Raw genomic sequence first — 15,708 nt, 5'->3', positions numbered from 1 at the left:
ACCAGCAATGTTTCATCCCACGTTGCATCTTACATCTAGCTTACAAGTAAGAAGAATGAAACAAAAAGACCTCTTCCTTCATTTTTATTTTCAATGTTCACAGGTGAAACACAGGTTAAAAATTGCCAATATATATGCGCAATGATAAAGTCGGCCATCCACAACATGCTATTACAGAACTAGTAAGTATCACACTCTCCTCACTTGGAGACTTACTCCATGTTCAGGTTCAATAACCATACTAGCAGTTGGGCAGTGTTGGTATGCAGGGGAGAGTGTGAAGCAAAACTTGGATAAAATAAGAGACAGAATCACCTTCAATTCTGTCATGGCTAGGTGTTGGCCAAGACAAATTCGAGCACCAACTCCAAATGGCATATAAGCCTGAGGAAACTTGCAAGCCCCAAGAATTCCATGCTCAAATCTTTTTGGATTGAAGTCAAGGGCATCAGGCCCCCAGATATCAGGCAGCCGGTGCAGTATTGGGATTGGAATCAGAATGTTCGTTCGTTTGGGAATTCGAATGCCGTTGAGCTCAATATCGTCCAAGGCTTCTCTTCCAACAAACATTGACGGCGCGTACAAGCGCAAGGTTTCTTGAATCACCATATTCAACTGCAAACATGTACATAATTAGTTTAGAATACAGTTCACATCATTATGATAGATTATGTATAGACTGTGTGTGTGTTCGATAGTGTTTCTGTTCAGTATTCCTTTGTTATTAGCACTTTTTGGAGTGTGAATAACATCTCCTTATTACATACGTATAATTTAAATAGTAAAGTGACATACTATTCTCATGCTTCGAAGCATATCAGCATCTGGAATGCGATCCGTGCAAATTCGAAGTACCTCAGCACGGGCACGAGCTTGCCACTCTGGATATGCAGCTAGTAACATCAAGCTCCATGATGCTGTGATGGCAGTGGTTTCGTGGCCAGCAAAGTATATACTCTTGCAATTATCCACTATGAAATTATCCTGGGAGATGCCTGAAAATAGGCTGTCAGTATCTCCATAATTTTTGGCTCCCTCGATAATCATTTGGAGAAGGTCCTTTTCATAAGTTGCCTCAGCACTGCGTTGCTTCGCTACCCTTAATATCATTGAGTGGATCTCTTTCTCTAATCTCCATATCTCTCTGTTGTTTTTGGTTGCCAAGTATCTAAAATTTTTCGAGACATTTAGTTTACTGGACTGTTTGCATGAAACCAGTGAGGAATTTGCAGAAACGGGCTTAAGCATTTATGAAGAAATACCATTCTGAGAATAGTTTTTATGCAAAAAGTATGATGACCATAAGCTTCCTTGTATTATATATACAGTATATACCTTGCACCTGGAACCCCAATGTATCTCTGGTACATGATTTTCTGAAGAGTTCTGAGCTTTAAGAAAATTTCTTTGCCTTGTGAATAATTACTTCCAAAGGATGTTCTTGATATTATATCTGCTGACAAGCTTCTCAAATCCTCATCAACTCCAAAGACTGCAATTCCTCCCTCGCCTTCGATTTTACTCTCCCAAGATCTTAACATGGTGGTTGTACAGTCCACCATCAAATCCACCATACCCTGTAATTTAAGCAGTGAATTTTCAACCCATTTGAGGACATGAAATGCATCACAAAACCTTGCATTCAAATGGTATCTTACATTAGAAATTAAACCTTAGAACAGAAATAGAAAACTAACTTAATACTTAATAATTCTTGTTGAGAATTCAGTGACTTACCTTAACCCTAACAAAGTAGAACTCAGGAGCAATAATCTTCCTTTGGTGGTACCAAATTGGGCCATTTGCAGCTATAATGCCTTGACCGAAAAGTGACTTGCGATCCTTAGATACGTAGCCAGGCTTCCCTAGGTTCAAAGATGTACATAAGCTAACTTCCTTCACCATTTCTAAATCTGTCACTGCTAATTGCTGTATGCTTCCACTTAAATAGGTGAAATTTGGCCCTGCCACACCAGTATGTGCATATTAGGAACATATGAGTAACAACAGGAAGATGGCCAAAACAAAAATAAAATTTTGGTCACCTCCCCTATGTTATTTTCATTTCTTCTCTTCATCCAAAGAAGAAAAAGAAACATGTACAGTTTTCAATTTCCTTGCCCTTGGAAGAACTGTTCATATATTTGCTTCTGCTTATAGTTTTAAAGCAACACTATTGCTGTTATATTATCTCCTTAGAAAAAATCAAGTTCAAAGAGAGATGACAGAATGTACCATATTCATTTCTCCACTGTAGCAGATAAGGGAACAGCTTTGAAGGCCAATCATGAGCAATGGAAAGATGGCGGTCCTTTGACTTCATCACCTCGAGTTTGACCATCCTCTTCATTTCTGGGATATTTCCCAAGAGAATTGAGGAAGGAGAAGGCCCTCTGATCCCTTGCTTCTCAAGCTTTGATCTTAGCCTCTTTTGCTTTAAAACCAAAGACTCATAGAGGTATAGTAGCAATAGCACAAGCCCTCCTAACAACACTGATACTATCATCTCTGCTGCCATTGCTGGCTCTGCTTTCCTTTCTCACTTTTTTTTTTTTCTCTGTTTCTTTCCTCCCTTCCTGCTTTGTTTCAGCGTTGAATGATTAATTATATCATCATCATTATTTTTGTTTTCTCTTCGTGGCATCTTCTGAATCTCCTTACTGTAGCATCTTCTGCTATGTTGCGCGAACACGCGACACGAGGATAAGAAAAATATGAAAACACTAGGACGAAGGGACACGGCAAGTTCTGACCCAAAAAATAAAAAAAAAAGGGACACGGCAAGTAATATAATAATAAATTTATAATAATACTGCAAGTTTGCAAGGGAAACAACAAAGTAATTTTATTATATTTGGAGGAGAATAGTAAAATTCTTACATTTTATTATAAACAATGACATTAGATGTGAAATTCTTACATTTTGACTTTTGAGAAAGGAAAAAATGTTAAGTGGGCCGTGCTTGGGCTCGTGCCGTGCTTGAAGCGTGCTCGGGCCAAGCCCGGCCCAATCCATTAGACCTCATTTTTGATCTCGGTCCGGCCCAAGTTTTCGTGCCGTTTCCAGACGGCCCATTAATATTCTTGCTCGTGTCGTGTCGTGCCTCATTTAAACGGGCTGGGCTCGTGCCGTGCTGGGGCGACTTGTCCCGTTTGACACCTCTAGGTGGGATCTGGGATGGGGAGGGATGGCAACATATGTTGGTGGGGATCGGATCGAGAGAGAGAAAAAGAGAGTTTTTTTTGTTTGAGTATTTTATATTGTTTATTAATTAATTTAATAATATTTTATTACTTACTTGGTGGTTGGAAGAGTAATGTGTATTTTAAGAATAATGATTGGTGTAAAGATAGGATTGTGTTTTTTCAAATTTACATGGTGGGTGGGGAAATAGGACAGAGGTGGAAATAGTAGCACTCTAACTCTTGACTAAAATAGCACATACGTCACAACAAAGTAGTGAGTTGCACTTGTCACACCATTCTCTTTGAAATGATAAGTCATGGGTCCTATTCTGAGCTCGGGCATATACTTGCACAAATTAGGTTTTGCTGCCGCAACGATGTGCGAGTCTGTCTAACTGTTCCTCGATCAACTCGACCATGTGTTTTACATCAATTTTGGTACAAAATGACTAAAATACCTCTACATGTGTAAATTACCAAAATCCCCTTGTAGGAATGACCAGAGAATAAAATATCGATAATTTCTCCGATATTTCGATGAAATTATCGTTTTTTTGGGGCATCGATATTTTAGTATGTTTCCATTTATTTATCATCAATTTATCGATAATCTCCTCGATAATTTCGCGATAATTTCAGTACCGATATTTTCGTTCAAATGGCAGCTGCAAATGGTCAACATATCGCGATATTATCGATAATATGATGATATGAACTTTCAAAAATGAAATAATTCGCTTGAATGTCGCACATAGGAGTTCGAACCCCTCCCAACTTCCAACTTCTAACTGATATTTTTAGAAACATCAATGGAATCAATCGATGAGTCCATACAAGGAAAGCCATATCTGAAGTTATGAACCTTAAAAGATAAATAAATAAAAAACTATCTAGCAAAACATATATGAACCTCAACTGAGCTTTAAATTTGCATGAAAAATCAGATTCCATATTCGAACAATAAAAAAATCAGATTCAAGAACTTAACCCAAGATATTCAAGAACCCGGATCTACAAAGAAAGAGATATAAATGGAGAGATGGAAACATAGAATCGAGAGAGAAAAAAATCAGAGTACTAGAAAATCAGAGAAAGAGAGGAAGAAAAAAGAAAAGAGAAAGAATAAGAGAGAAAAAGAAAACGAATAAGAAATGAGAGGAGAGAAAGAAATGGGAGGAAAGAGAGCTTAGAGCTCCAAAACCACGGTTTTTTCACGGTGGGCTCTCACATCTCTCTTGTGATGATGACTGCCCCAAGTGCCAGAACAAAAAAACTCAGAGGAAAAGAGGTGGAAACGGAAAGAATGAGAGAAAGAAAGAGAGAGTGAAGTGAGAAAAAGAAAAGAAAGAAAAGAATAAAGTGACTGACGTTGATGGATGAGATTAGATAGATAGGGTTAGGATATTAGTATTTTAGTATGGTTTGTTGGGCTTGGGATATTATTAGTATGGCTTGTTGGGCTTGTTGGCTAGTTGGGCTTAGGATAATTTAGTATTGCTATCATTGCATGCCTTTTCTAATCAGCTAGTATGACTAGTTGGGCTTGGGATATTATTAGTAGAAATCACTCAAACATGTTATGCAATGCATTTCCTTCCAATCTTTTGTGTTAAAATAATAGATGATTGACTAAATAAATTTTTTACAAAGTTTCATTAAAAATTTCCATGTATTTTATCACAATTGCTGTGGTTTTTATCCAATTTTTATCGATATCAATATTTTCCCAATATTTCCATCAATATTTCCGTGTTTTTGAACCATCGATATTTCCAAAACCCTCGATATTTAAGACGTTGGGAATACAAAAAGGAATATGAAACGTGGAAGGTAGCAGCTCACCCTCCCCCCATTCACTCCCCTTGCCTCAAGCTTTCAAATCCACAATCATTTTATAGATGAGTTGGTACCTTCATTTGGAGGTGAATCATTAGCCTAAGATATGATTTGTAAGGCTACAAGTTGGTACCTTTTTCTTCTTTTAAATTTATTTCTTATATTCTAAGAAAATCCAAGAGAAAATAAAGAGAGATGAGAGAAAATGGGATGATTTTGCCACTGCAGCAGTTAAGGGAGCAGATTTGAAGGCCAATCATGAGCAATCGAAAGATGCTTTTGACACAGTTCTCTTTGTGTCTTTATTTTCTGTTGACTTCATCACCTTGAGTTTGACCATCCTCTTCGTTTCTGGGATATTGCCCAATAGAATGGAGGAAGGAGAAGGCCCTCTGATGCCTTGCTTCTCAAGCTTTGATCTTACCCTCTAGGTCTTCTGACAAACAATAAAATAAAATAAAATCTCGGTGCCATTTTTGGCTTTGCTTTCGGTTATTTGGCCCCTCTCCTATCTTTCTTTCTTCCCTTCTTTCCTTGTTTTAGCAATGGACCAATGGTAGTGTTAATTAATAATATCATCATTATTATCACATTTGATTACGAATGGACCTATAGCATTGTCTCTTTTTGGCCTCTTCTGATTCTAAGTAGCTTTGGAAAAGACAAATAAAGTGTGGTCACCAACTTTTCCCTAATTATTGGGTGTTCATTTGGATAGAAAAAATCATTATTATTATTTTTTAAAATAAAAAACATGAATTTTTTATTTTCATATTCTTTCATAACATAAATATTGTTAAGATTAAGAGCTCTTGTCAATGATCATTTTGTCTAATGTAGTTTAGTCTCCACTTTATTGTACGAGGTCCTAAGTTCAACTCTCATGTCATCCGTTATTGAATTAAAGAAAAAATAATAATCTGTTATCATACAATAAGCTTTAGTTGAAAATAAAAAAATAAAAAAGTAGAGTAGTTAATATCAATCTTAAGAGCTTAAGCTACTATGTGGAGACTAATGAAATATTATAGCCATAACAGATACACAATAAAACATAATTTTTCATACACCAAAAATAGTACAACAAATTAATAACTAGGTTCACCATCCCCCCATTGCATCTTACATTTAGATTACAAGTAAAATAATCAAGAAAGAAAAAAAAGTAAACCTCTTCCCTCTTTTTTAGTTCAATTTTCATAGTGAAACACGTGTAAAAATTGCCAATGTTCATAGTTACACCCTCCTCACATGGAGATTTAGTCCATGATCAGGTTCAATAACCAATCTGAATGCTGGGCAGTGTTGGTATGCAGGGGAGAGCGAGAAGCAAAACTTGGATAAAATAAGAGACAGAATCACCTTCATTTCTGTCATGGCTAAGTGCTGCCCAACACAAATCCGAGGACCAAATCCAAATGGTATGTAAGCCTGAGGAAACTTGCAAGCACCAAGAACTCCATGCTCGAATCTTTTCGGATTGAATTCAAGGGCATCAGGACCCCAGACATCAGGCAGTTGCTGCAACATTGGGACTGGAATCTGAATGTTCCTTTGGGAATCAGAATGTTGTTGAGCTCAATATCTTCAAAGGCTTGTCTTACAACAAACACTGCCGGTGGGTATAGGCGCAATGTCTCTTGAATCACCATATTCAACTGCCAACATATATATAATGAGAATGAAGTTCATATCAATTTGGTAGGGAGGAAATCAGTTCTTATTACAGATCTGTTTATGCATAGTAGTAACATACTGTTTTCATTAGCAAAGTATGTACAGAATTTTAACGTGTTTCAAAGTGCTTCTATATGAAGCACTTGTACTCAGTAACTGCTTTTGTTAGTAGAACTTTGTACATAAATTTTTTCTCACTCAAATACAAGGCACATTCACCTAAAATCAAATCAAGCACATATTGTGTGCTTCATTCAGGAAGCACTTGAAGAGATCTGCCATCACAAGAAGCACTTTTATCTATTTATGAGCTCATTTGAGAGTGATTCTTGGAGGGCCAGAATCACTTTTGGGGAGAAGCACCTCCCACATGCTTCTCCATCTCCATATAATCACTTAGTGATTTTAAGCTATTCCATAGAAGTGATTATTGGTCTATCCAGAATCACTCCCAAACGAGCCCTATATCAAACACTAGGAAAAGCACTTTTGGCAGTATTGCCAAAAGCATTTCCAAACAGGCTCATTAGCAGAGCATCTTCAATAAGTAAAATAACGTGAGTGTAATGTGTATGGTAAAGGATTGTACTGTTTTCATGCTTCGAAGTGCATCAGCATCTGGAACGCCATCCCTGCAAAGTTCAAGCACCTCAGCACGGGCTCGAGCTTGCCACTCTGGATTTTTTAGTGGCCAGCAAAGTATATGTTCTTGCAATCATCCACTATGAAATTATCCTGGGAGATAACTCAAAATAGGCTATCAGCATCACCATAATTTTTGGCTCCCTCAAGTATCATTTGCAGAAGGTCCTTCTCATGACTAGCCGCAGTACTGCGTTGCTACGCAACCTTTAATATCATGGAGTGGATCTCTTTCTCTAATCTCCATGCCTCTCTGTTGTTTTTCGTTGGCAAGTATCTAGCATTTTCAAGACGTTTAGTTTAATGAACCATTAGTATGACATTGATACTAATGAGGAACTTGGTAATGTTGTACGTTAGAAAAACAAACCACCAGAATACCTGTTATGATGACTATATGCATAATGTATGATAAATATCAGCTTTTCTTGTAATATTATTTACATACCTTACACCAGGAACCCCAATGTTTCCCTGGGACATGATTCTCTGAAGAGTTCTGAGCTTTAAGAAAATTTCTTTCCCTTCTGAATAACTACTTCCAAAGCATGCTCTTGATATTATATCTGCTGACAAGCTTCTCATATCTTCATCAACTCTAAGGACTGCAATTCCTACCTCACTTTCGACTTTGCTCTGCCAAGATCTTAACAATGTGGTTGTAGAGTCCACCATCAAATCCATCATACCCTTGAAATTAAACAGTGAATTTTGGACCCATTGGATTTTGATTATAATTGAAATCCATGAAATGCATCATAAAAAGCAGCAACAGAAAATGAACATTTTAAAAATTCTAGGATGAGATTTAGTCATTTACCTTAACCTTTTCAAAGTAGAACTCAGGAGCAATAATCTTCCTTTGGTGGGACCAAATTGGGCCACTGGAAGCTAGAATGCCTTTGCCAAACAGCAGCTTACGATCCTGAAGATAATAGGTAAGCAGGCTTCCCCAAGTGCAAAGAATTGCACAGGCTAACTTCCCTTACCGTTTCTACATCTGTAAGAGTTAATTGCTGTATCCTTCCATTTAAATGGGTGAAGTTTGGCCCTGCCACCAATATGTACTGGATAAGCATAACAAAAACAGCAGGAAGAGCTCCAAAACAAAATGAAAAATGTGATCACCTTCCCTCTCTTATTTTTATTTATCTAAAATGAGTGCATTTAGGTATGGATTTTACATTTCCAAAGGAGACGACATTATAAGCAAATTAATCTTCCAAAGGTCCAGCATAAGGTGACTAATCCTTGGCTAGCTCTCAATCTGACCTGACTAGATTAAAACTCAATTGGAAGAGCACAATTTTAAACAAAATCATCTGACAGTCAACTAACCGATAAAGGGAAAAAATACTTCCATGCCCCGGTGCCACTATTCCTCTCTTCCTATCTCTCTCCTCACCACTATTCCTCTCTTCCTATCTCTCTCCTCATATATGAGGAGAGAGATAGGAGAGAGGAGCTGGTGGTGACCGAGTAGGTAAGTTCTCTCCAGTAAAAAAGAGGAGGACAAGATGTTTTTAGCAGTACATGCATTTGTGTACAGTGTAGCCTTTTGATCCAAAAGAACAAAAAATACATCTGCACTTTTCCAAATCTAATTTTAGGCCAACACTGTTATTATCATATACTAAAGAAATTAGGCTGACATAAATGGTGTACTGTAGTCATTTCGCCATTGCACCAGATGAGGGAAAAGGGTTGAAGTCAAATCATGAGCAATAGTAAGAGGGTGGTCCTTTGAGATAGTACCACTTCTTGTTTCTTTAGCTGCACGTAACTTCATCTCCTTGAGTTTGATTCTGTTCATGTCTGGGATATTGCCCAAGAGAATTGATGAAGGGGAAGGCCCTCTGATCCCTTGCTTCTCAAGCTTTAATCTTAACCTCTTTGACTTTAAAACCAAAGACTCATACAGGTATGCAAGCAATAACACAAATCCTCCAAACAACACTGATAGCATGATCTTTGCTGCCATTGTTGGCTCTGCTTTCAGTTCTTTGGCCCTTCTCCTTTCTTTCTTTCTTCCCTTCCTTCTTTGTTTTAGCAATTAATAAAACTGGACCTTCTCATTCTCCTTAACGGTCTACCACACCTTCTGCGGTTCGGAAAGGGCAAAAAACTAATATACTATCATTGCAAAGGGCAAAAAATCTAATATACTATAATTGCCGTCTTTGCGCTAAGTATTGGTTCGCGCTAAGTATTGGTTCGTCCAATTAGATTTAAAAAATTGAAATAAGGAATTTGATCTGACTTTCTAATTTCTATTGTATAATTGGACTTAAAAATATCAATTCTTTTGGTAGAACAAATCTTAATTAATGACCCTTCAAAATTCATGGAACTTATGACCCTTGAAAATGCTTGCAAGCCACCTTTTTCTCCTGTCAATACAATTGTAAGAATATAACAAAAGGTCTATTACCAACTAGGTATTGGTGAAGTGGTATTATTCTTCTTAATGTTGCAAGATGTCCCAATTCAAATCCCCTCCTCATTGATAAGGAAAAATAACAAAAGAAGTCTAATCCTGCATTGGATAATTGGGTGTCCACTGGGTAAACTATTTTGCAAATTATTGTTTTCTTTTTTCGTTTTTTCTGGGCCTGATGGTTGCTATAATAAAGTTTAGTTTCAAACAAGACGAGGAATGTATTGAATGTCCTAAAATAAGCTAGGTGGAGAACCGCCAGTTAGCATTTGCAGCCTTAATGAACTCCAAAAAAACCTTGAACACAGAACAAAATAATGTAATAAGTTAAGAACTGTAATTCTCCCACAATGTATCCTCCTCAAATTGCATCCTACATCTAGATTACAAGTAAGAAGAAAGAAACAAACCTTAACCTTTCCCTTTTTCTTTCAATGTTCACAGTGAACCACAGGTGTAAAAGTTGCCAACTCTTTATTCCCTACGAAAAAAATCGACCAACTGCAACATTCTTTTACACCTTTTAAAAAAAAAGGTCACACTCTCCTCACATGGAGATTTACTCCATTTTCAGGTTCAATAACCAACCTAAAAGCTGGGCAGTGTTGGTATGCAGGTGAGAGTGAGAAGGAAAACTTGGATAGAATAAGAGACAGAATCACCTTCAATTCTGTCATGGCTAAGTGTTGGCCAAGACAAACACGAGCACCAACTCCGAATGGCATATAAGCCTGAGGAAACTTGCAAGCCCCAAGAACTCCATTCTCAAATCTTTTTGGATTGAAATCGAGGGCATCAGGGCCCCATAGATCAGGCAGCCGCTGCAGTATTGGGATTGGAATCTGAATGTTCATTCCTTTGGGAAGTAAAATATCTTTGAGCTTAATATCTTCCAAGGCTTGTCTTATGACAAACACTGCCGGTGGGTACAGACGCAATGTTTCTTGAATTACCATATTCAACTGCCAAAACAGTTATACAATGAGTTTAGAATGGAATTTCATATCATTTTGGTAGAAGGTCCTATTACAAATACATGCACAGTAACATACTTTCTGAATTAGCAGAGTAATTGTGTGTGTTTGAGAGTTCTTTTGTGTGAAGTGGTTCAGTTTTAGCACTTTGTTGGAAGTCTACAAAAAGATTCACTAAAAATCAAAGTGCTTTTCTTGCATTCACTTCTTCAGAAGCACGCATGCACTTCTTGAGAAGCACTTAGCATATTACTTATTCAGTAAGCACTTGGTCCTTATGTCATCCCATAAATCATTTTTGTCAATTTATGTCAAACATTACTAAAAGCGGTTTTGGCATGTATTGGCAAAAAGCAAAAAACTTTTCCAAAGAGGTTCATTCAAAGAGTATTTGTGCTAAAGTAACATACTGTTTTCATGCTTCGAAGCATATCAGCATCTGGAATTCCATCCCCGCAAATTCCAAGCACCTCATCACGAACACAAGCTTGCCATTCCGGATTTGCAGCCAATAACATCAAGCTCCAGGAGGCTGTGATGGCAGTGGTCTCATGGCCAGCAAAGTATATGTTTTTGCAATTATCCACCATGAAGTCTTCCTGGGAGATACCAGCAGAAAATAGGCTATCTGCATCATCATACTTTTTCGCTCCCTCGAGTATCATTTGCAGAAGGTCCTTCTCATGACTAGCCTCGGTACTGCGTTGGTTTGCAACCCTTAATATCATTGAGTGGATCTCTTTCTCTAATCTCCTTATCTCTCTGTTGGCTTTCGTTGGCAAGTATCTGTCGTGGGGAATTTGCAGATCTGGTGAGCATGTATATAATAAAACTATTGTACTATATTTACTAACGACATCTCAGACAGAGGTGAAAACCACATAGGCCGGTGATAGGACTCACCTATGCATAGGATTACCTATGTAAGACACGTAATTGGCAATGTGATAATGTGTTATATGCAACAAGAACTACTTAAACAAAAACCATCCCCAGAACCTATTATGGTGATTAAATGAATAAAGTATGATGATTGACCTTAAGCCAGGAATCCCAATGTCCCCCAGCTCGGACATGACTTTCTGAAGAGTTCTGAGCTTTAAGAAAATTTCTTTCCCTTGTGAATAATCACTTCCAAATGATGTTCTTGATATTATATCCGCGGACAAGCTTCTTAAATCCTCGTCAACTCTAAAGACTGCCATTCCTCCCTCACTTTCGATTTTACTCTCCCAAGATCTTAACATTGAGGTTGTAGAGTCCACCATCAAGTTCACCATACCCTTAAAACAGATTTGCATGAAGAAATGTTAGCTAGATCGAACGAAAAGCATTTTTTTTTTATACTCAAGTTCTTTAGAAAGTAGACTATCAAGTTTATGCCTTCGCATAATCAACACACTGAAGCAATTTTTTGATAACTAGAGAGACATATACTAATTTTAAACAGTGAATTCTGAACCCATTTGATTGTGGTTAAAAGGAAGAAATCTATCAGAAATAACAACAGAAAGAAAAATGGAAATTTAATGATTTACCTTAACCTTATCAGAGTAAAATTCAGGAGTAATAATCTTCCTTTGGTGAGACCAAGTTGGGCCATTTGAAGCTAGAATGCCTTGGCCTAACAGTGGCTTGCGATCCTTAGACAGATAAGCAGGCTTCCCTAACTTCAAAGATGTGCACAGGCTAACTTCCTTCGCCATGTCTATATCTGTAACACTTACTAGCTGTATGCTTCCAGTTGAATACATGAAGATTGGCCCTGCCACCAACAAATACTAATTAGGAAGACAGCCAAAAAATAAAAATCATCCCCCTCTGTGTTTTTTTTTCCAATTAATTTATCTAAAATTAATGTGTTTTACGCATCTATGATTTCTAGAGGAGAGAGACTGTAAGCACAATTAATCTTCCTCAGGCCCAAACTAGACTGGAAACTTCGCATGTTGTTTGTTTTTCAATTATTTTCACATTTTAGAACTCAAAATACAAAATAAATTTTGAAATTAAGTTGACCAACAAAACTAGGTTTATTACCATATTCATTTGTCCACTGCACCAGATGAGGGAAGATGGTTGAAGGCCAATCATGAGCAATAGAAAGATGGTGGTCCTTTGACTTTATGCTACTCCTTGCTTCTTCAGACTTTTTCATCACCTTGAGTTTGATGCTCTTCATTTCTGGGATATTTCCCAAGAGAACTGATGAAGGAGAAGGCCCTCTGATCCCCTGCTTTTCAAGCTTTGATCTCAGCCTCTTTGGCTTTAAAACCAAAGACTCATAGAGGTATAAGAACAGTACCACAAACCCACCAAGCAACACTGATAATATCATCTTTGCTGCCATTGTTGTCCTCTGCTTTCAGCTTTTCCTTCTCTCTTTTTCTTCCCTTCGTTTTAGCAATGAACTTATGGTCCTCTACTATTGGTGTAGACGTTTCGGATACTATTTTTTTGGTTTTTTGTTTCAATCATTATTAACACATTTAATGTTGACTTAATAGCAATTGTTTTTTCTTTCTTGGGCAATTTATAAGAACAGGATTAAGACATGTTTGTGCATACCTTCGGACCAAGAACCGTTATCTATTTTTGGCCTCTTCTGAAGACTGAATCTCTCATTTTCCTTTCGGTCTAGGTATAGCACCCAGTACATGTTTTTTACTTTTTTTGGCAAGTGGCACCGTCGGCAGTGCGGAAAAAGAAATAAACTAATATAGAAATTTGGGGGTCGTAAAAACTAATAAAGATAAAGTACTGGGCCGTCCATTTAGATAAAACAATTAAATAAGGAATTGGATTTGAGTTTTCATGTTCAATTGAATAATTGAACTCGAAGGACAAAGATTTTGTTGTAAAATGTGAAAATACCTATAAAATGGCTTAAAACACTAAAATAGTAAAAGAGTAAAGTAGTAGTGAAGAGTGAAACAGTAATATATAAAAACACTCCAAAGATGTATCGGTCTATAGTACTAAAAACAAATAAAAACACATATGCGTGGTAACTCTCTTTAATAAAATTGTGAACGATTGATATATTGTTATATGTCAAAGCTTGAGTTCTTCCAACTCTTTATGTTGAAAAAGATTGATTCAAGCTCAAGAAAAACCACCACAACGATTGGTGCCCTCAACTATATGAGTCACCAAACATGCAAATGAATGCAATATGAATACAAAGATATCACCAAGATAATCTGACTCTTGATAATCTATTCTTCTGGAAATTAAAGCACATCAACTTTCTTTTGTGTATATGAAAACTCAAGAAATACTCTAGTCGTTGAAAGTTGTAAGAGAATGAAAACCAAGACTTTCTTTTTATAATGGTTTTCAAAACTAGAAACAAAATCAATTAGTTCCTAATCAACATAGTAAATTGCCAGAATCAGACTAATTGATTTCTAATCAAAGAAGACTTTTAATATTCAAAACTGGAAAGCAATTTATAAAATAAATCAATCTTTCTTACAATAAAAAGTCTTCTTAATCAAAATGTTAATCAAATTATGAGTTTGAAATAATGCTTGAAATACCACAATCAATATGTATGATTGAATGAAGAATTTACCTTAGTGATCGTTGATTGACATATAAGCCTTCAGAGCATATCTTGGAATTTTGACAGCCACTATCACAACTAATTTACCATCTATACTTAGTCTAATTTGTATTTACGAAATGCCAATCACAAAATCAATACTAACAAAATGCATGGGTGAGAGTGTAGGGGTGGTTGCGGTTCGATTATCCCAACTTTTCAATAAAATTGTGAACGACTAATATATTGTTATATGCTATAAAGAAAAATTGTGAACTGACCAACAAATTGCAATATACCGCATGTCAATATACTACAATTGTCGGTATATTGCGGTGGGTATTTCCACGACACATAACCTTTATTGTCTAATTATGAAAAACCTGTACTTTAAAAACTACGGTAATTATCATTAATCTCCACTTTAAGATACTGAAAAAATAATTAACAAATGGAGCTGATTTCCCTACTTCCATAAGTTCCATTTTCTCCATTTACACTCTCTTTATTTTTTAGTACTTTTTAATCAATGTTGTCCTTTGTTCTTTATCTTTCATATTTTACTCATGGTGAACGTGGCAAGTGAGATACCCACTTTGGTGCAGATGTGTGAAAAAAATAACAAAGAATTCTTTAAAAATAATATTTTAAAAGGTAAAACACAATTTTGGTCACTAAATTTAGGCCCGAAAACACATTTGGTCACCGATGTCTTAATTTTACCAATTTGATTACAGTATTTCATTTCGTTAGAAATTTAAGCTCAATTTTCAACTTCCGTCATCTAAAATTTAAATTTTCAATTTAAAAATAAAAAATAAGATTAAAATAGAAAAGAAACTTGGAAAAAATAGAAACAAATGATTATAGCAAGCAACCACCGGCCCTATCAGTCCAACCCACCAAGCCGCCACCTCTCTCTCTCTCTCCAATTGATCATCCCTACCCCCTCACCAGCCACCACCCACGTCACTCCAATCCAACCCACCACCACCACCTCTCTATCTCCGATTGGATACTTCCGAGGGGTGGCCGTGGTGGTACTTGGATGTTTTTTTGGATCATAAACAAGATAATTTCATTAACCTGGCCAAAATACAAGGGAGAAGCCTTTAAAAAACGAAGACAAGAAAGCTAAAATTCCCACAGCAATATCAATCGATAAACCAGGGAAGCACAACGGCAACCTAGAAATGACATCGCAAAGGGAAGCCATCCACACTTTTTCATATTTAAAAAAAAAAATTAAAAGAAAAAGAAAAATCAGATAATATATCCTTATTTTTTTGGAACACAAAAAAATAGTAAAATAAGAAGAATAAAAAAGAACAAAATTGATTAAAAAATAAAAGGGAGTGTAAGTGGAGAAAAAAAGAGTGAGAAAATCAGCTCCCTTAACAAATACACCA

The 15,708-nt window shown here is 36.5% G+C and overlaps 2 protein-coding genes and 1 pseudogene across 3 annotated transcripts; all 3 read right to left on the bottom strand.

Moving 5' to 3' along the window:
• Window positions 1-56: 56 nt before the first annotated feature.
• LOC103331484 (cytochrome P450 714C2-like) lies at window positions 57-2,705 on the bottom strand. Its single transcript, XM_008234107.3, has 5 exons — window positions 2,236-2,705; window positions 1,738-1,964; window positions 1,336-1,577; window positions 796-1,168; window positions 57-615 (listed from the first exon to the last, which is right to left on the bottom strand). Exons 1-5 carry the CDS (start codon window positions 2,516-2,518, stop codon window positions 190-192), a joined length of 1,551 nt encoding a protein of 516 aa, XP_008232329.1. The 5' UTR covers window positions 2,519-2,705; the 3' UTR covers window positions 57-189.
• A 3,418-nt stretch (window positions 2,706-6,123) lies between these two features.
• Window positions 6,124-9,361, bottom strand: LOC103331485 (cytochrome P450 714C2-like; annotated as a pseudogene). Its single transcript, XR_016127292.1, has 5 exons — window positions 9,007-9,361; window positions 8,162-8,392; window positions 7,790-8,031; window positions 7,289-7,618; window positions 6,124-6,680 (listed from the first exon to the last, which is right to left on the bottom strand). The product of XR_016127292.1 is annotated as a cytochrome P450 714C2-like (transcript).
• Window positions 9,362-10,076: 715 nt separating this feature from the next.
• Window positions 10,077-13,298, bottom strand: LOC103331486 (cytochrome P450 714C2-like). Its single transcript, XM_008234108.2, has 5 exons — window positions 12,793-13,298; window positions 12,291-12,517; window positions 11,791-12,035; window positions 11,163-11,538; window positions 10,077-10,740 (listed from the first exon to the last, which is right to left on the bottom strand). The coding sequence occupies exons 1-5, from the start codon at window positions 13,100-13,102 to the stop codon at window positions 10,315-10,317; spliced, it is 1,584 nt and encodes a 527-aa protein (XP_008232330.2). The 5' UTR covers window positions 13,103-13,298; the 3' UTR covers window positions 10,077-10,314.
• Window positions 13,299-15,708: the final 2,410 nt, after the last annotated feature.

This window comes from Prunus mume, linkage group LG5, assembly GCF_029339155.1.
Source record: "Prunus mume cultivar Tortuosa linkage group LG5, ASM2933915v1, whole genome shotgun sequence".
Classification (NCBI taxonomy): Eukaryota; Viridiplantae; Streptophyta; class Magnoliopsida; order Rosales; family Rosaceae; genus Prunus; species Prunus mume.
Note: the sequence above shows the minus strand (reverse complement) of the source record. Positions and strands in the feature narration are given on the sequence as shown.

Excerpts from the sequence above, each read along its gene's own strand:
- LOC103331486 (XM_008234108.2), bottom strand. The coding sequence starts at position 13,102 with ATGGCAGCAAAGATGATATTATCAGTGTTGCTTGGTGGGTTTGTGGTA. Across the intron at positions 12,036-12,290 it reads TTTACTCTGATAAGGTTAAG|GGTATGGTGAACTTGATGGT; the intron begins GTAAATCATTAA and ends ATCTGTTTTAAG. Across the intron at positions 10,741-11,162 it reads TGCTTCGAAGCATGAAAACA|TTGAATATGGTAATTCAAGA; the intron begins GTATGTTACTTT and ends CTGTTTTGGCAG.
- LOC103331484 (XM_008234107.3), bottom strand. The coding sequence starts at position 2,518 with ATGGCAGCAGAGATGATAGTATCAGTGTTGTTAGGAGGGCTTGTGCTA. Across the intron at positions 1,169-1,335 it reads ATTGGGGTTCCAGGTGCAAG|ATACTTGGCAACCAAAAACA; the intron begins GTATATACTGTA and ends GAAAAATTTTAG. Across the intron at positions 616-795 it reads TGCTTCGAAGCATGAGAATA|TTGAATATGGTGATTCAAGA; the intron begins GTATGTCACTTT and ends ACATGTTTGCAG.